This window comes from Mytilus edulis, chromosome 1 (genome assembly GCF_963676685.1).
Source record: "Mytilus edulis chromosome 1, xbMytEdul2.2, whole genome shotgun sequence".
NCBI lineage: Eukaryota > Metazoa > Mollusca > Bivalvia > Mytilida > Mytilidae > Mytilus > Mytilus edulis.
In genome coordinates, this window is record NC_092344.1 from 124,529,626 (window position 1) to 124,551,235 (window position 21,610).

The 21,610-nt window shown below is 32.7% G+C and overlaps 2 protein-coding genes across 3 annotated transcripts; both read left to right on the plus strand.

Annotated features, from left to right (window-relative positions):
* Positions 1–222: 222 nt before the first annotated feature.
* LOC139505486 (uncharacterized) lies at positions 223–3,083 on the plus strand. Of its 2 annotated transcripts, none has more exons than XM_071295042.1 (3): positions 223–1,466; positions 2,249–2,316; positions 2,698–3,083. In XM_071295042.1, exon 1 carries the CDS (start codon positions 405–407, stop codon positions 1,389–1,391), a length of 987 nt encoding a protein of 328 aa, XP_071151143.1. In that variant the 5' UTR covers positions 223–404; the 3' UTR covers positions 1,392–1,466; positions 2,249–2,316; positions 2,698–3,083. The 2 variants fall into 2 exon arrangements, 1 of the variants encoding a protein (XP_071151143.1); XR_011659759.1 differs by lacking the exon at positions 223–1,466 and adding an exon at positions 1,694–1,834.
* A 12,007-nt stretch (positions 3,084–15,090) lies between these two features.
* Positions 15,091–18,726, plus strand: LOC139505500 (uncharacterized). Its single transcript, XM_071295053.1, has 2 exons — positions 15,091–15,452; positions 16,603–18,726. Exon 2 carries the CDS (start codon positions 16,606–16,608, stop codon positions 18,328–18,330), a length of 1,725 nt encoding a protein of 574 aa, XP_071151154.1. The 5' UTR covers positions 15,091–15,452; positions 16,603–16,605; the 3' UTR covers positions 18,331–18,726.
* Positions 18,727–21,610: the final 2,884 nt, after the last annotated feature.

The window sequence follows — 21,610 nt, forward strand, 5'->3', positions numbered from 1 at the left end:
ATAAACATATTGGCCATATGACACTTATCTATCAACTTGTACATTTTCCCGTAATAAATATTGACCATCTGACGACATACCAATTAACTTGTTCAATTTTATGAACTATACAACATGGTCATCTGTCAATGGACATGTGGTAGAGTGGAATTTAGCATATTTTTGTAAATGTAAATTTGTATATATTGATTAGATATATTGGAATAAAATGTTTTTATAGTTACAAATTGAATGGACACTTATAGACATGGAACACATTAGTTATAAATTTATATTTATCTTCAGGTTAATATTTGATGTACGTGTAGCCAATACACATATGAAGTCTTGTGACCTTCAAACTAGCATCTAGAGGAGGGCATCAACACTTGTTAGTGATAACAGATCATTTTACTAGATTTGCTATGGCCATTCCAACAAGAAACCAGTTAGCCAATGAGAAGGAACCAAGCTCAAAATACACCAAGGAGTTGCGACACAGAATTACTCAGGCACACGAACTAGCCACTGCAACAGCAGCGAATAATGCAAGGACCAAACAAGGGAAGGCTTACAACACGAAAGTTAGAGGTGGTACAATTAAACCAGGAGATAGAGTGCTGGTAAAGATAGTCGCCTTCAAAGAAGGAAAACACAAATTGGCTGACAGATGGAAGCATGACCCTTATCATGTCATCAGTCAACCCAATAGCGACATACCAGAATTTTCGGTGAAAAAGGAAAATGGTGAAGGAAGAATTAGAACTCTTCACAGGAACTTGCTTCTTCCTATAGGATTTATTAGTGACACACCAACACCTGCTCCTAGGTTAACCCGAAAAAGACCAACACCTGCCAAGAGGAGACAAAAACAGAAGGAACCGACCACCAGGAATGAATTCTCGAAGGATACAACATCTGATGAGGAATCAAACTGGGGATATGTCATCAGAGAGGAACAAGGAGACAGTGATTCAACCATCATTGAACATTTACCCCAAGTTCAAGCTGATGAGTTACAGGATACAGAGACAGGAGGGGACGCCCAATCTTCAGAAGACACAATTAGTGTTGATGAGGACCTGATTTCTGAAGATGAAAGAAGCGCTTCGCAAGATGAGATTGTTCAAGAAGATACACTTGAACATGATATTTCTCAAACAGATACAGATGATGAAGATGAACCGGTTCCTATACGTCGTTCAGCCAGAGAGCGGAGACCACCACTCCGGTTTACCACTGGCGAATTCAATATGGCAAAGTCTGCAATCAACACAATGTCTGATTGTGAAAAGAAGATCCAGTGTCTGAAATCTATATCAGACCAGACAACTTTACTCCAAGATTTACACACAGAGGCAGGTCCAGCCATTCTAGACATTTTGAAGTCATCTACCAATGCTTCTACGTAGCAGGAAATGCCAAGACGTCATTTTCCGGCTGGGGGGAGTATGTGGTAGAGTGGAATTTAGCATATTTTTGTAAATGTAAATTTGTATATATTGATTAGATATATTGGAAAAAAAATGTTTTCATACTATTGATATTATAGTTACAAATTGAATGGTATTCAACTTGTCCAGTCTGATTACGGTTAAACTGATCAGTGTACCTGTTTGTCTATGTAACCTTGATTTCTACATTTAGAATCTTAATTAAGGCTATATTTCTTATGGATAGTGATTTTGGTCACATGTTCTTTTTGGAGGGAAAATTCTATTGTTCTGGTCACTCTTATTTCAACTGTCATACTAAGTAGATAGATTTCACAGTTTTGGAGTTTGTAAATTGTCTTATGTGAATTATTGTATAGTTATTGCTGAATCTTTTGGGAATCCATATTTCTACTTTACAGGTCAGTTGTATATAGTTTTCTCACATTATTTTAATAGTCCTAGAGTTTTAACAGAGTATGCAAGATTTGGTTAGATTGATTGGATTGAATGGAGAAATGAATCTGTAGTATGAATATGACCTTTAAGAGTGATAAATACAATTAATTAACCATAACATGCTTTAAATCATTAAAGATTGATAAATGAATAAAATATTAAATAATTACTAAATAATAGAGCATTGGAGTAAAATGATATTAAATAGAAAGAAAGAGTTTTCTTGTGTATAAATAAGAAGTAAATTAAATAGTTAAATATTCATTTTAAACCTTTATTATGTTTTAGTATCTAAGGGAACAGATTTTCTTATTTTTGGTATGTGTTCATATTATAGACATGAAACACATTAGTTATAAATTTATATTTATCTTCAGGTTAATATTTGATGTACGTGTAGCCAATACACATATGAAGTCTTGTGACCTTCAAACTAGCACTTGAGGTAAGCAAAGAGTTGTATTATGTTGTTTTATAATTTGGTTAGTTATTTGCTTATTTTGCTTACTTTGCGTTGCTGAGTTGCTGAATGTAGATATTTTAATGTTTTACCATTTTGCTTAGTTTATTACTATTTATGGAATTCATGTAGAATACATTATTTACATGGTAATAGAATATTTATTGCAATTAAGTTTATGAAATGCATAAACTCATACATGTAAGACGCAAGTTTATGTTGAGTCTTTGAGACAGAATTATAGATGTGAAAGAGAATATTATTTTACTTAGAATGTTATACAGTGCAATGTACTTGTTCATAAACATGTCAGAGTTATCCATCTTTGCACCTGTATTTATAGTTTTTTATAATTATGTTTTGTAGGGTCTTTATACGAGACAACTGATTACTAAGACCTTTAATATAGAATCCATATATGTTTACAACCGAGTTTTTATGATGTCCATTTCCACCCGGTTTCAGACACATATCAACCTGTACCATTATCTGAAACGAACTTCCGACCACTGGACACTGATCAACCTGTACCATTATATGCAACGAACTTCCGACCACTGGACACTGATCAACCTGTACCATTATCTGCTACGAACTTCCGACCACTGGACACTGATCAATCTGTACCATTATATGCAACGAACTTCCGACCACTAGACACTGATCAACCTGTACCATTATCTGCAACGATTTCCGACCACTGTACACTGATCAACCTGTACCATAATATGTAATGAACCTACCGACCACTGGACAATAGACGTATTTACACTTGTATGCAAATTTGTCCGCCATTACGTAAAATCACACAGGTTCCCGTAAACTTTGACATCATAATTTAAATTATTTGACGTCACAATTTAAAAGTGATTGTTGCTTGACGTCAAAAGGTGATTCGGAGTAGATCTAAGGTCATTCGGAGGCAAGATTCAGCTAAATACCAAAAGTGTAAATACGTTTATGATCAACCTGTACCATTATCTGCAACGAACTTCCGACCACTGGACACTGGTTAACCTATACCATTATCTGCAACGAACTTCCGACCACTGGACACTGGTTAACCTATACCATTATCTGCAACGAACTTCTGACCACTGGACACTGATCAACCTGTACCATTATATGTAATGAACATACCACCCACTGGACACTGATCAGCCTATTAAGTTATATGTTATGAACCTACCGACCACTGGACACTGGTCAACTTGTACCATTTTATGAAATAAACATACAAACCACTGGACACTGATCAACCTGTACCATTATATGTAATGAACATATACACTAGCTCACATTTATCAACTTCTACATTTATATGCAATATAACACCTCCTGTTAACTTTATGCAATACTCGGTTATCACCATATCGATCCTACTATAAGACAGTTTATTGGTGGGGTTCGTGTTGTTTATTCTTTAGTTTTCTATGTTGTGTCATGTGTACTATTGTTTTTCTGTTTGTCTTTTTCATTTTTAGCCATGGCGTTGTCAGTTTGTTTTAGATTTATGAGTTTGACTGTCCCTTTGGTATCTTTCGTCCCTCTTTTATTGAAATTTTCAACATTGTTTGTGTACAACTATAAAGTATACAGCAGGTGATATGTACTCTTCAGTTTTAAGTGACTTGAAATTATTTTAATTCAAACACAAAACCTTAAAAAAGATATGTCATTTCAAAGAAATCAAAAATCCAAATCTTAAACATTTGCACAAACTTTTTCTTATAAGACTATTGATTATGGAAACGAAAAACAAGGGGTTTGATTTAATATAAAAATAAAACCATGTTTAAAAAAACATTTCACTTATTTGCTATTATTCATTTTGAGAATTTTAGGAAAGTGAAGCTAATTATACTAAACTTGTAATTCAATGTATCAGAAAACAGAATTTAGATTGTTGAAAAGTTCAAAATGGGTTAACATGTTAAACCTCATCTCTGCCTAGCTGATCACCATACTTGACATCATTCTGTGCAGTAGTTCTCGATAACTAGTGAGTCCAAAGAGCTGACCAAATATGAAATCCTTCCGTATAATAACCCTGGAGAAAATGGGATAACATATTTGTTTATTCTTTCAAATTGCAAGTCTTTTAATATTGACAAACAGGAAAAGAGCGTAAACATAACAACTTATCATTGAAAAGATGAGAATATTTATGTCCAGTTTTCCCAGGAAAGTTGTGATGAAAATTTCTGTTGAACTAATCAATGGAGAACTAGCCTATAGCCTACACTCCTAAAGTTGGGTATAATGAAACAAAAAAGTCTGGCATTATAATTACGGTGTACTCCAACACCAGCTTTATAGCCTGCACTCCTAGAGTTGGGTATGATGAAGCAAAAACAAATAGTCTATGATTGTAATTGAGGTGTCCTCTATAACCAGCTTGCTTGGGTAGTATTCCAGTCAAGTCTACTAGCTGTGCCATTTCACAACAGCTTTATAGCCTACACTACTACAAGGTAGTATAATGCACCAAAACATCTTGCATTATAATTGAGGTGACCTCTAACATCAGCGTTAACGTTATAGCCTGTACACTAAAGTGTGGTATAATAAAACAAAAAGACTGGTGTTATACTTGAGGAGCCCTTTAACACCACCTTTATGCCTCTGTATTATAATGAATAAATAAAGGCAACAGTAGTATTCCGATGTTCAAACTCATAAATCCATGGACAAAAAACAAAATCGGGGTAACAAACTAAAACTGAGGGAAACGCATTAAATATAAGAGAACAACGACACAACACTACAATGTAACACACAGAGAAACGGACCAAGCAACAGACAAAATCCCACGAGAATAACAAATATAACATCAAAACCAAATACATGAATTTGGGATAGACAAGTACCGTGACACGTCTTATCGCAATGTGAATTTACACTCAAAAATAACAGAAAACAAACGACGCAACGTTAAAATGTAACACATACAGAAACGAACTATAATATAACAATGGCCATATTCCTGACTTGGTACAGGACATTTTTAAAGAAAAAAAATGGCGGGTTGAACCTGGTTTTGTGGCATGCCAAACCTCCCCTTTTATAGCCATGTGAAATATAACATTGAGATGACAACTCGACACTACAGGACTACAATATAAATAAATTGTAGAATACAATTGACAAAGAAACACACGAACAACAGCCAACAAAAGGCAACAAGTTGAAAATTTCAATACGCCCGAAGTGCATTTTATAAACACAAGATTTACTAGTGATGCCCAGATACAAAAGTTTGAAAGCTGAAACAAGCACAAAGTCTAACAGCATCGAGGACTAAAAGATTAAAAAGCTGTGCCAAAAACGGCCAGGGTTTTCTGTTAGTTACCAGAACATCCTTATCATTTAGAATAATTTTTACTTTTGCAAACAGTAAATTTATAAAATTAATAAACAAAAGCTGTACATGATAGAACTGAAATATTAACTAATTACAGGAAACAACTGAAATACATTACATAACCAGACATTTGCAACACAATATGTAGACACATCCGAATATGTTTAAACCACAACGCCAAGTGACGTCATATTTGAAATTGTAAAAATTGACATAAAAATGATGACGTCATTTGAATTTGTAAAACATCATCAAAAAATGAAAAATGACGTCATTTGAATGAATAAGATAGAACTAGGACTGACCCAAGATTACATTTGAAGAGACTGACTTCAAAGTTATTGTGAAACTGTCTATTCTAGAGGTGGCATGAATCAGATGTGGATACTTAAATATTCCAAAGATCTTTTAGAGTACATACAATCTAACTCCCTTTCATCTTATAATTGTATTAAAACATTAGACTTTTCTACATTTTATACAAGTATTCCACATTCCAATCTAAAAGACAAATTGAAAGAGTTGGTATTGCTTTGTTTCATAAAAAAGAATGGCCAACGAAGATACAAGTATCTTGTCTTAGGAATTGATAAATCCTACTTTGTAAAGGATCACTCTGATTCAAACAAAAAATTCCCTGAAACTGACATTATCAAGATGCTTAATTTCTTGATTGACAACATAATTGTTACGTTCGGAGGACGTGTTTTTTAACAGACAATCGGCATTCCAATTGAAACGAATTGTGCCCCTCTTCTTGCTTCTTCTTGCCGACCTGTTTCTTTATTATTATGAGGCTGACATCATACAGAAACTTCTTAGGAAGAAAGATATGTAGTTAGCAATATCCTTTAACTCTACTTTCCGCTATATAGATGATGTTCTTTCACTAAATAATTCAAAATGTGGTGATTATGTCGAATGCGTTTATCCCATTGAACTAGAGATAAAGGATACACCAAATACAGTTAAGTCGGCCTCATATCTTGACTTACATCTAGAAATTGACAATGAGGGTCGAATGAAAACGAAACTTTACTACAAAAGAGATGATTTCAGCTTTCCAATTGTGAACTTTCCATTTCTAAATAGCAACATTCCAGTAGCACCTGCATACGGTGTATATATCTCCCAATTGATACTATATTCCCGCGCTTGCATTTCCTATCATGACTTTTTTGATAGAGGGTTGTTGCTTACAAGGAAGCTATTAAATCAAGAGTTCCAAATGGTGAAGTTGAAATCATCTCTTCGTAAATTTTACAGACGCCATCACGAGTTGGTTGACCGTTATGGAATAACCGTTTCCCAAATTATATCGGATATGTTTCTTACGTCGTAACTACAATTACCTTCCCTGTCATGAATGTGACCTATCGAATTAAGACTATTTATCGGATTTGTTTTTCTCATAAACAACACGACGGGAGCCACACGTGTAGCAGGATCTGCTTACCCTTCCGGAGTACCCGAGATCACCCCTAGTTTTTGGTGGGGTTCGTGTTGTTTATTCTTTAGTTTTCTATGTTGTGTCATGTGTACTATTGTCTGTTTGCCCTTTTCATTTTTAGTCATTACGTTGTCAGTTTATTGTCCCTCTGGTATCTTTCGTCTCTCTTTCATACAGGAACTTCTTAGGAAGAAAGATCAAGAGTTAGCAATACCATTTAACTTTACGTTCCGCTATATAGATGATGTTCTCTCACTTAATAAAACAATACCCCATCGGTCAACAGATAAAGGATAATACAGATACAGTTAAGTCTTCTTCATATCTTGACTTCCATCTAGAAATTGACAATGAGGGTCGGTTGAAAACATATATTTACAAGAAAAGTGATTATTTCATTTTCCCAATTGTGAACATTCCATTTCTATGTAGCAACATTCTGGCAGCCCATTTTTACGGAGTAGATATCTACTAATTGATACGATATTCCCGGACTTGTATTTCCTATCATAATTTCCTTGATATATGGTTGTTGCTCACACGGAAGCTTTTAAACCAAGAGTTCCAAATGATAAAGTTAAAATTATCTATTCGTAAATTTAACGGACGCCATCACGAGTTGGTTGACCGTTATGGAATAATTATCAAAGGTACCAGGATTATAATTTTATACGCCAGTCACGTGTTTCGTCCACATAAGACTCATCAGTGACGCTCAGATCAGTTATCTGGAATCTTGCGCCCCTTTTCAGGCATTATGATAGAGGGGCTCTCTTACACATGCTTCAGCTGTGTTCCAATCAATATGTTTAAACTGAACTTCTAAAGTGAAGTATAATGAAACAAAGAAATTTAATAGATGTTCTCTAACACAAGCTTTATAAACTGTACTCCTTAAGTGGGGTATAATTAACAAGAAAATTTGGCATTATGATTTAGGTGTATATAAAAAAAAATCCGTTTTCCATTTATACTGTATACCTTACTTCTTCATTTCTTGTCTCCGTATAGGCATCCTTTATAAGGATCACCACCATGATGTATGGCGTATAAAGGAGGACATTTGGAGCCTGTATCGGTACAGATTATCGTGAGCATTCGCCTACCAAATTCCCCAAACCAGGCCGTGACGGATCTTATTACCGGAAGTTAATCATTCAAAAACATAATACAATGTAATAAGATAATACATACCTCACAACAAAATTATTTTCTTTTACCTGTGTACATTATTCTATTTCGCGGCAAGGTTATATGTGCAAGGTTATGGTAGACTTTCTGAAATTATTAAAGATCTCAAAGCGGTACACTACTGTTGCCTTTATTTATTCAACCCTTAATTTATTGGTTTTGTATTTACTTTGGGTCTTAGATCAAATTTATTCGTTCAGTATGTGTTCACTTGTTTAATATGTCTTTTGATTGAATTTATCCGTTTCAATTGATATTTTATAGTGTATATTTCTAGGTTGTGATGTTACACTATTGTTTCGGGTAAAGGTGAAGGTTGGTACCTATTAAAACGTTAACAACCGTTGAATTTGTTTGCTCCTGTCCTTAGTCAGGAACCTAATGTTCAGAAAGTGTCGATGGTGGATGTGTTTCATTAGTGTTTCTCGTTTCTAATATAGATTAATCTGTTGATTACTCCGTTTGAACGTTTACAAACCAGGTTCAATCCACCATTTTCTACATCAGAAAATGCCTTTACTATGTCAGGAATATGATAGCTCTTTTCCATTCGTTTGATGTATTTGAGCTTTTGATTTTGCCATTTGATTAGTGACTTTCCGTTTGAATTTTCTACGGAATATTTTTTTGATTTAACGTTTTACACTAGTCATGTTTTAGGCCCTTTATAGCTTGCTGTCCATGTTGAAGACCGTACTTTAACCTAAAATGGTTTTTCGTTTTCAAGTTGTGACTTGAATGGAAAGTTGCCTCATTAGCACTAGTTACAATATCTTCTTTTATCTATTATAATTGAGGTGTCCTCTAACACGAGCGTTATAATCTGCACTCCTAGAGTGCGGTATAATGAAACAAGAAATGTTATATTATTATTAAGGTGCTCTCTAACACAAGCTTTATAACATGTAATCCTTGAGTGGAGTATTATTCCACAAAACATCTGGCATAATGATGGAGGTGTATATAAAAAATATTTCCGTTTTCCATTTATTACACTATCAGTCAGGTTTCTACTTCGTCAAAATTATCTCCCCATTACGCCAGTTACTTTTCACAACCGTAAAAATGGAAGCCATTATACATGTTATAGGGATGACGCGCTGCAAATTTTTCTTTTGAAAACCGATAAATTTATCCGAATAGCACCATTACGATACTTATATTTCAGTTGTATTTAAAAAGACAAATGCATCTACTAGCTAACGAGCATCAGTTAATGATCTTGTCTGCATTGATTCAACTTAAAACTAAAAAAATTGTCTAATCGGTTGTCAGGTGGAATTTTTGAAAATTCATAAACATTTAAAAAAAAATCTAATTTGATATTTCGTGGATGGGCAGACTAGATTTTTTTAGTGGTTGAAGACTATAAACCTTTAGTTATCACACACAAAAAAAAAAATTCCGAAGATATGCATTTTCATTATCCAACTTGAAAGTCTGTCGTCAAGTACTTTCAGTAAAAAATAGCTATTCGAACACACCTACTCTGTTTTTATGATTCATTAGATAGGTATTTCACTAGACCCATATATCTAATCTTTCAGTACTGTGATTTTTTTTATTGTTAAAATCAACCTGTAGGTTTGATATATAAAAATCATAGAATCTGAATCGAAAGGATGTATCAAATATTCTTGCTTTGTACGTTTTCAAGACAAAATATTCAACTCTTGAGTCACATAATAGAAGGGCAAACACGAAAATTACTGAACTAATAGAATGATATGTTCTCTGTCCGTGTTTTTTTTTAATCAGAGGTTTTCCATTTTTTTACATCCAACTTGATAGATACCCATGTCGTCTTGATATCTAATTGTTCTGCTTAACTATGTAATAGATAAATTGAAACCTAATGCAAATTGTGTTTTTATAATAGAACACTTCGGGATTGAGAAAAAAATTGTCATTTTATTTGTTTCTATTAACTTTTAATTTTTTTGTTACTATAGTAAACATTACAGCGAGCATTTATCGCCTTCTCTAATAAAGAGCTTCGATTCTTTTGTTCTATTTCAACCGGGTGTCCGTCTGCATTATATGACAGGACTATAATACAAATAATTGGGAGGACAAACAGGACAGAGAAACATACAAAAATTGCTATCAAAAGATACCAGGCTTATGTTTTATTACGCCAGACGCGCGTTTCGTCTAAATAAGACTCATCGGTGATGCTCAGATTAAAAAGATTCGCAAGCCATAATAATTACAAAGTTGAAGTGCATTGAGTATTGACTAAGCATACTCATTTGCATATTACGCATGGTTTTCTGTCAACCAGGCATACTGATCTAAATATTATGCCCTAGTTACGCCTGGTTTCCATCTGGTTTACACCTGGACATGCATTTCTTAAATTTAACACTGCCATGACGTCAGCAATAAAGTATGATTTCTACGTCTTGTTGTCGTGCATTTGCAGAGGTCACATTTCGTTCAGGTCTCACGAATTATGGTCAAGTATAACCTAAACAGACGCTGTTACTAGATATAAGCTAAATTAGTTGTATTCATATTTAATTTGCTGTTACTATATATAAGCTAAATTAGTTGTATTCATATTTAATTTGCTGTTACTAAGTTACTATATATAAGCTAAATTAGTTGTATTCATATTTAATTTGCTGTTACTAGATATAAGCTAAATTAGTTGTATTCATATTTAATTTGCTGTTACTATATATAAGCTAAATTAGTTGTATTCATATTTAATTTGCTGTTACTATATATAAGCTAAATTAGTTGTATTCATATTTAATTTGCTGTTACTATATATAAGCTAAATTAGTTGTATTCATATTTAATTTGCTGTTACTATATATAAGCTAAATTAGTTGTATTCATATTTAATTTGCTGTTACTATATATAAGCTAAATTAGTTGTATTCATATTTAATTTGCTGTTACTAGATATAAGCTAAATTAGTTGTATTCATATTTAATTTGCTGTTACTAGATTTAAGCTAAATTTATTTACATTTAATTTGTTGTAGCTTCATAGAGATATAATACCATATGATTTCTTTATGAACATATTATTAGGGAGTTAATTTGAATTTTGCCAAGTATGTACCTCTTTCATCGCAAATAAAACCTGAAGACTCATTATGTTTAAAACAAATACACTGAGGTCGAACCAGCCCATCCTCCTCACTAATCAGTACTTTCCTATTCTGTCCATCTTTTGATATAACTACTATACTATTAGAGTAATAGTTTGCTACAATAATGTTACCATAAGTGTCTGTACAAAGTCCATATGGTGAGGATAAATCCTGTGTATATCGTCAGATCTGTTTACCTGATTCATCATAACAGTATACTGCTCCATCAAGATAGTCAAGATAGATAATTTTGTTATTACAGTAAACAAGGATAAACAGTGTTGATTTACTTTCAACTTGTATTGAATTCACTGTGTTTCCTTCTAAGTCTATCATACGAATTTCATTATAATCCAAACCAACAGCCAGATCATTATTGGAGAATGATAAACCGCTGCATACTTTGTCTAACTTGAAAACTTTGGTCACTGTTTCATTCTCCATATTAATGATCTTAATGGCTTTCTCATTATGATAAGTTATAGCTATAGTGTTCTCATTGATCTGTGTGATACTCCTCGCTTCACCAGTTATTGGTAATTGTTTCTGAAGTTTGCCATCAGAAGAAAATATATTAACTGTACCAAATCGTTCCACTACTATAACTTTTCCATCCATCAGACACATCATGTCAATGATAATTTTCTGCAAGTTGATATCTATCTTTGCTTCAATATTCATTTTCATGTTGTTTATGTTGGATTGTTCTTGTGATTCTACTGGTGTCTCCCTCTTCAAACTTGTTTCTCTATTCATAGCTAAGTCTGTTTTAACAACAAATACGTCTCCAAATGATTCTAATTATCAAGATTTGCTTAGAATGTTCTCTATTTCATTACTTTGCTTCAAACGTTTTTCAGTCTTTACTTACAATCAAAGTATCACAGCCTAATGTGTGAACATAAGGTGTTAACATGTCAACTCTTAAAGGTCATAAGTTTGCCCGAAACCAAAAATTCAACAGATTCTCTCAAATTTGGATCATTTAGGACAGATGTTCTGGAATCATGGCAAATATACTCCTGGAAAGAGATAATAATGCCAGTTAGGTATGCTTTCTTGGAACTCCGATTTGGCTTATCAATCATGTTAAGTTAGAAAATGGCAGTTAGGCATGCTTTCTTGCAGGTCCAATTTGGCTTATCAATCATGTTAATGTAGAAAATGCCAGTTAGGCATGCTTTCCTGCAGGTCCAATTTGGCTTAGCAATCATGTTAATGTAGAAAATGCCAATGAAGTATGCTTTCTTGCAGGTCCAATTTGGCTTATCAATCATGTTAAGGTAAAAAAACAAACATATTTTGAACGAGGATTGGTTTGAAGTAAAAGGTATAAGATTTGTAAATGATATTTGAAAATGTAGATTGGGCGAGTTTTTCTTTGGGTATTTCAGATATTAGGTTTTGTATTTTTGGTGAATACAATTTAATTTCTAATCTGAAGAAAGGTTGGGATTGATTTTGGGAGTTTTAGTCCCAACAGTTTAGGAATTAGGGGCCAAAAAGGGCCCAAATAAGCATTTTCTTGGTTTTCGCACTATAACTTTAGTTTAAGTTAATAGAAATCTATGAAATTTTGACATAAGGTTTATGACCACAAAAGAAAGGTTGGGATTGATTTTGGGAGTTTTGGTTCCAACAGTTTAGGAATTAGGGGCCAAAAAAAGGGCCCAAATAAGCATTATTCTTGGTTTTCGCACAATAACTTTAGTTTAAGTAAATAGAAATCAATGAAATTTAAACACAATGTTTATGACCACAAAAGGAAGGTTGGTATTGATTTTGGGAGTTTAGGTCCCAACAGTTTAGGAATTAGGGGCCAAAAAGGGACCCAAATAAGCATTTTTTTTTGGTTTTCGCACCATAACTTTAGTATAAGTAAATAGAAATTCATGAAATTTAAACAGAAGGTTTATGACCATAAAAGGAAGGTTGGTATTGATTTTGGGAGTTTTGGTCCCAACAGTTTAGGAATAAAGGGCCCAAAGGGTCCAGATTTAAACTTTGTTTGATTTTATCAAAAATTGAATAATTGGGGTTCTTTGATATGCCGAATCTAACTGTGTATGTAGATTCTTAATTTTTGGTCCCGTTTTCAAATTGGTCTACATTAAGGTCCAAAGGGTCCAAAATTAAACTTAGTTTGATTTTAACAAAAATTGAATCCTTGGGGTTCTTTGATATGCTGAATCTAAAAATGTACTTAGATTTTTTATTATTGGCCCAGTTTTCAAGTTGGTCCAAATCGGGGTCCAAAATTAAACTTTGTTTGATTTCATCAAAAATTGAATAATTGGGGTTCTTTGATATGCCAAATCTAACTGTGTATGTAGATTCTTAATTTTTGGTCCCGTTTTAAAATTGGTTTACATTAACGTCCAAAGGGTCCAAAATTAAACTAAGTTTGATTTTAACAAAAATTGAATTATTGGGCCTCTGTGATATGCTGAATCTAAACATGTGCTTAGATTTTTGATTATGGGCCCAGTTTTCAAGTTGGTCCAAATCAGGATCCAAAATTATTATATTAAGTATTGTGCAATAGCAAGAAATTTTCAATTGCACAGTATTCAGCAATAGCAAGAAATCTTCAATTGCACAGTATTGTGCAATAGCAAGAAATCTTCAATTGCACAGTATTGTGCAATAGCAAATATTTTCAATTGCACAGTATTCCACAATAGCAAGAAATATCTAATTGCACAATAGTGTGCAATAGCAAGAAATTCCAATTGGATTTCAATTGGAGTTATCTTTCTTTGTCCAGAATAGTAGTTGAATCAACTTAAATCATTGTTTTATACAATATACAATGTATATTCACTTTTACTACCAACTGATAGATTAAATCAATCTTTACCATTCAGTGATAACAAGCACTTTTTTTACATTTTAATATTTTATGATGTATTTAAATGAGTAGTTATTGTTGCAAACTTCATTAGAAATTTGAATTGAGATCAGTTTTGAAATAAGGGAAAGGGGATGTGAAAAAAAATCCCCAATTTTTTTCATTTCAGATTTCATAAATAAAAAGAAAATTTCTTCAAACATTTTTTTGAGAGGATTAATATTCAACAGCATAGTGAATTGCTCAAAGGCAAACATTTTTTTAAGTTCATTAGACCACATTCATTCTGTGTCAGAAACCTATGCTGTGTCAACTATTTAATCACAATCCAAATTTAGAGCTGAATCCAGCTTGAATGTTGTGTCCATACTTGCCCCAACCGTTCAGGGTTCAACCTCTGCGGTCGTATAAAGCTGCGCCCTGCGGAGCATCTGGTTTGTAGCATGAACAAGACTCAATACATGTATAGAATTAGTTCAGTTGTTTATAATCAATCTGCAGTAATAGTTAAATTTGTTTTAAACATTTACCTGTTAAAGCTATTGTGACCAAAGTTACATCAGGTGTGTTTGGCCACTAAAATGCCCTCCACTACTTCTCCAAACGTAGACCATCAAGGAAGTTAATTAGGAAATTTTAATACCTGATTCAGGTAATCGCTAAAAATATAAAATGACAGAAATATACCTGATGTAGACAAACTGCAAAATACCAAACATATTTGATGTTGTATAATGGTGTAATGTAAAGATAGACATTTGTTTCTGTATGATACTTAAACAAACTAATTCAATGAGTCTTGCTACTAAAAGAATGATTATCATTATGTAATGAATGAATCCGAAAAAAGGGGGGACTGAAAAGTTAATTATAAACACGCAAAAGAAATATTATATGATTTGTTTTATACCAGTATATGAATACAGTTATTCTCACACATTAAAATTAAACCTCGCTAACAAAGATCAGATATATAGGTATTATACAGATTATATAGGTCAGGTATATTTCTGTCATTTAAATATTTATCGATTACCTGAATCAGATATAAATAAGTCTTCAATAACTTCTTTGTAAGTGTACATTTGAATACACAGCGAATGACATTTTAGTTGAAATACACAACTAGTTTAACTTTTGTCACGTTAACAACAGCAGGTAAATAGTTAAAAATTATAAGTAACTTCTGCAATTTGACAAAAGAAAATTAGATATTCTATTTATGTTTTAATTAAATTGTATGCTGAGGTTTACCTGTAAACACTATAGAGCAATTAAGGTGCCCATAAGCACAATAAGAGAATACTTTATTTGCAATTTATTGATTGTTGTTAATATATTTTGTGTCAACTGGCAAATATTTCGTGCATATTCAGACAACTTGAATTGTGTACTAAAAGCGGGACAAAAGATACCAAAGGACAATATTGCATTATATTTCAGCAAACAAATAAAACCAAACACTCATTTGTTCAATATTTTGAATTGAGTTAACTCCCTTTGTCCATAACTATAGATTGAGCAGACAAAACATATGTGCTACATTCTGCAACTTGTATGAACATATTCATAAGTATGATCATTCACATAGTCACAATTTTATGAACAGGGTTTTATATATAATTATAAAAAGAAAAGGTACATTTGGGTCCAATTGGATGTCATGTGATTTATAAATAAAATGGCTCTGGAAGTCATCTACACTATGGAAAAAATAGCTTTATTGTTGAGTCAAATCGGACTGACAAGAAAGCATTTTCAACTGACATTTTTCATCTTTTTCTAAAAGTATAGTTGTAATGATTTCAGAACAAAATGTTGCATTTCATTTTTGCAACTATTTCAATACTAGTATACACAATAATAAGGGAGAAACAATCGCTCTTAGTTAAGCTGTTTATCAATTTTGTTTTACCTCTTTTCGTATTTTTGTAATATTTGCTATGAATGAGAGAAGTTTTTTTGCCATGCTGACATTTACTGATGAGTCTTTAGTAGACTAAACGCGCGGCTGGCGAAAATATAAAATTTTAATCATGGTATCTATGATGAGTTTATTTACTGAAGAGTAATTTAACCCTATTTGCCCTTTTGTGTTTCTGCTGTTAGAAGCCTTGTGAGTAGTTGTTTCCAGTGATGTCTGTATAATTATTGTCTTATCAGCAATTTTGTGTTGGTGATCGATGTTGACATTTTGGTTTTTTCGTGTTGTTTGTTTTCTGTCTAGCTTAATAATGGCAAATTTCCTCTTAATCAATCACCATCCATGTCAATCATGTTGAATAACTTACTTATTGTATATGTTTAGGTAATGGCATCCAGTAAACCTGTACCATGTGGACCTTGTCAGGAAGGAAAAGTAAACACTAAAGCTGAGTTCTGGTGTTACAGCTGTGAAGAAGGATTATGCTCAAAATGTTCTGGTCATCATAAAAGATCTAAATCATCACGTGATCATAAGACTATTAATATCAATAGTTATAAACCCTCCATTGAAGCTATCAATACAGAATGTGACAAACATGGTCAACAGTTTAACTTGTACTGTCCTAGTCATTTAATGCCTTGCTGTGATGAATGTATTTCTATAAGTCATTCAAAATGTACCGGAATAAAAAGTTTAGCGAGTGTTGTAGAAAAAACCGTTATTGACAAATCCACTAAATGTCTGGAAAAGCAAATAAAATCCATCCAAAAGTTTCTGGAAAAATTGGTTACTGACAAGTCTAAAAACATACGTAAAAGTGAACAAGAGTATGAAAGTATACAAGATTTTATTGTTAAAATTCGAAAGAAAATAAATAGTCATTTAACAAACCTAGAAAAAAAGTTATGTAATGAGGCCGAAACCATCTGGAATCAAGAGAAATCACAAGCAACCGAAGTTATCAGTGAAATTGAAGGAAAACAGAAAAACTTAAATAAAATCATAGAACACTTACATACAGTCATATCACACACTTCAAAACTCCAATCATTTCTAGGTGTACATCAGATTGAGCAACAAGTACATCAATGTCAACTATATTTGGAAAATCTGAAAAAGGATGACAGGGGAAAACAATTTGAGATCAAAATAAGGCAAAACGATGAAATAGAAAAGATACTGAGCAAGTTAGAGTCATTAGAATCCCTGGGAAAAGTAACAAGTGTTAAAACAGATGAAAACTTGAATAAAGATACAAGTGTAAGGAGGGAAGCACAAGTAGAATTACGAGAACAAACCAGTATACGCACCATGACGATGAATATTGAGACAAAGATAGAGATCAACATGATGAAGGTTGTTAGTGACATGATTTGTCTAATGGATGGACGAGTTTTAGTAGTGGAACAGGAAAGGAATGTTAACGTTCTTACTTCTGATGGAAAACTACAGAAACAATTACCTATATCAGGGAAAGCCTATGGTGTTACACAGATCAATCAAAACACTATTGCCATTACTTATCCTTTTGAGAAAGCCATTAAGATCTTCAACATGAAGAATGAAAAAGTTACCAAAGTTATCATATTAGACAAAACATGCTGGAGATTATCATTCTCCAATAATGCACTGGCTGTTGGTTTGATGCAAGATATTGATGATGATGAAGATGATGATGACGATGACGATGCTGGTGAAATCCGTATTATAGACTTGGAAGGAAATACACTGAAGTCAATACAAGTTGAGAGTGAATCAGACCTGGAGCACCTTGTTTACTGTAATGACAGAGTAATCTATAGTATTTTTGATGGTAACGCGGTTTGCTGTGTGGGTGAATCAGGAAAACAAATCTGGCAAAATACACAGGATTTAAAAGGACCAGGAGGACTTTGTACAGATACTTATGGTAACATTATTGTAGCAGACTTTGACTCTGGGAGAATAGTAGTAATATCAAAAGATGGAAAGGAAAGTAAAGTACTGATAAATGAAGATGATAGACTGGATTCTCCTCAGTGTATTTGTTTTAAACATAATGAGTCTTCAGGTTTTATTTGTGATTACAAATGCACAAAGTTGACAAAATTCAATTTATCTTCTGGATAACATGCACTGAATATTCAAATGATATAATTCTCTTTGAACCTGCAACCAATTATATATATCATTAGCTAAACTAATATAACATTTGAATATAAGAAATGTTATTCCCTGTTTTTGACATTCAAATGAAAATTTGAAAATATTTTGTAGAATAAGCAACAGTTTCCTAAATGGAACTTTACTCTAACTATGATGATATTTAGTAAAATTGTGGTTTGAGTGATGTTATGTATTTAACTATGATGATATTTAGTGAATTGTGGTTTGAGTGATGTTATGTCTTTACTTCTGCTGTGTTTGATGTTAAGTAGTGAATTGTGTTTTTTTTTGTGTTGTTCAGGGGTATAAATCTATTTTTTAAATACAGGATTTCTCTAATAAAAAAAAATGAACTTTATTATAAAGGATTTTTTAAATATCTTTTATTGACATTCGTTTTTAATCTAAAGACAGAGAAAGTGAAATGGGTTGAATTTGTCGCTCAAAGTCATTCTTCCAGCACCCGAAAAATAAACACATTTTTTTATCCGACTTAGCCCGGTTAGGTTTGAAATTAAGTCAAGCACATTCCGATTTAAAAGTTGTTAATCAAATATTCGTGATGTATCTTCGGCATGTACATATTTTTTTGGTTTGTATAAACGATTGTTAACGTCATAATCAAACTTCGTTTTTACATTTATCCTTTCGCGGACCATCGGACTTTAGCGTATGTAAGCATCGCACTTCAGCGTAGATCAACGCACTTTAGCGTGATCATCGTACTTAAGCGTCCCCATCGCACTTTACATATATTTCATCCAAATCTTCATTATTCTTATAATACAAAAAATATCATTTTGGCTCAAACTAAGAAATATGGTTTAAATTTTGAAAGGTTGCATAGGCATAAGCACTCTTGATGACAAAAATATCTTCACATCTTGTATAAACTACTGAAGAAAAAAAATTCTTTCTACTTATATATTTTCTTGAATGTCACATATTTTTTACATTATATAGTAATTATTTGATTGGCTAATACAGAATGACGTGTCATAGTTAATTTTCGATGTTTTCCCAAAAAAATTGCAGGATGAATAACCCCAACAAATTTAAACCTTTATTGAACAACCCTATTATTCCCCAGTAAATAACCCCGACAAATTAGAGCCTCAATCACTACCCGGTGTATAACCCTTGTTGTTCCTCAATGACAAAGAGTTAACTCCCTTTAAAGTATGACGTCACTGAACGTCAGATCAACAAAAACAAATAAGTCAATCAAGTGAAGACAAAAACAAGACCAAACAAGACTTGAAAATTCATCTAGTGTCGATGATGTCTCTTGTAAAACACATTTTGCAGGGCCATCTAAATTTTACAGAAAGAGTCTATCTTTGTTGTACATATACAAAATCTTATAAGACACAAAATATCTAATGTAGGTGTTTTGACAATATGTTACAGTACTTAACTTTTAATTGTAAATGTGTTTGTTCTGTATAATAAAACTATTTTGTCCCATTGAGTCAGTGAATATCAAAAAAATTGTCAACCTGAGTAAGCGTCACTGATGAGTCTTATCTAGAAGAAATGCGCGTCTGGCGTACTAAATTATAATCTTGGTACCTTTGATAACTATTTTTCCCCTTTTGAGCTAAAACCCTCGTGGAAAATCTCTTCCTTGGGTCGAAAATTTTGGATATACACCTCCTCAGCAGGCAATTATTGTAAATTGTTACTAGGGATTTAGATACAAAAATCTACAATATTTAATTCAGTGTAAGCTGCCAATTTCATCCTTTGAGCCAGTCCCTTTCTTGTCAATCGATATATTATATGAACAGCGCAATTGGTTGTGAGATAGCCTACAATGTAATTTTCCATAACTTGCAGAACTATGCACAGTTCTGTGATGTAAATTTTAAACGGAACTATTTCCTGTACAAATAGATATTCAGACTGAGCTGGTTTTCCAATTCGTCAAAAACATGTTGATAATTTAGTTCTCTTATTAGCAAGAACATTGAACTGTTATTTTGAAATAGTAAATAGAAAAAAATGTTTTTTCAATTTGCATAGAAATATTTTCCCTACATATTGATAATGATAATGTCTAAGTCAACATCACATTATACAACATCAAATATTTCAAAACTTGAGTAAAATAAAGGACAATTAACATTTTGCAAAAGAAATATATCTTATAAATATACTTTTTCTAAAAATGAGGGTACTTTTTATATGGCCTTCCAAATACCGTTTCGATCCCTAACATCACTGAAGAGACATTTATTGTCGAAATCCGGATCTGGCGTACTAAAAAATATTGACACCTTATTTTTGTGGCATAACATCGTGACCACAAGTAAAAAAAATCTGTTTAGTATTAAATTTATATTAAGATCCATTTTGTTACATCTTGTGATCAAATTTATTTGGCAATCGCCAATGGCAGTCAGCAGGGTTAAAGACCATCAGTTGTTCGACCTGTTAGTCAAATGCGTTTTGTTTAAATATACTTTTTCACTTTTTTGGTCTTTTGGAAAATGTTGTTTGTGCTGTTTTTAGACCCTTCTACAACGAAATTTGTTTTACATGCACACGTATAAAAATTGCGGTTTTTATCCAACGCAATCATAGGTTTGAACGTAGTTTTCAATTTAGACTCGTTTATATTTTTCCGTTTGGGCTTGTATCATATTTTCCCTCCGGTTTGTATGATCGGTTCATCCTATTGACTCTTAAAATTCAAGAGTCTATCTAAAAATGAGGGTACTTTTTATATGGCCTTCCAAATACCGTTTCGATCCCCTAACATCACTGAAGAGACATTTATTGTCGAAATCCGGATCTGGTGTACTAAAAAATATTGACACCTTATTTTTGTGGCATAACATCGTGACCACAAGTAAAATAAAAAATCTGTTTAGTATTAAATTTATATTAATATCAATTTTGTTACATCTTGTGATCAATTTTATTTGGCAATCGCCAATGGCAGTCAGCAGGGTTAAATACCATCAGTTGTTCGACCTGTTAGTCAAATGCGTTTTGTTTAAATATACTTTTTCACTTTTTTGGTCTTTTGGAAAATGTTGTTTGTGCTGTTTTTAGACCCTTCTACAACGAAATTTGTCTTACATGCACACGTATAAAAATTGCGGTTTTTATCCAACGCAATCATAGGTTTGAACGTAGTTTTCAATTTAGACTCGTTTATATTTTTCCGTTTGGGCTTGTATCATATTTTCCCTCCGGTTTGTATGATCGGTTCATCCTATTGACTCTTAAAATTCAA

Excerpts from the sequence above, each read along its gene's own strand:
- LOC139505486 (XM_071295042.1), top strand. The coding sequence starts at position 405 with ATGGCCATTCCAACAAGAAACCAGTTAGCCAATGAGAAGGAACCAAGC.
- LOC139505500 (XM_071295053.1), top strand. The coding sequence starts at position 16,606 with ATGGCATCCAGTAAACCTGTACCATGTGGACCTTGTCAGGAAGGAAAA.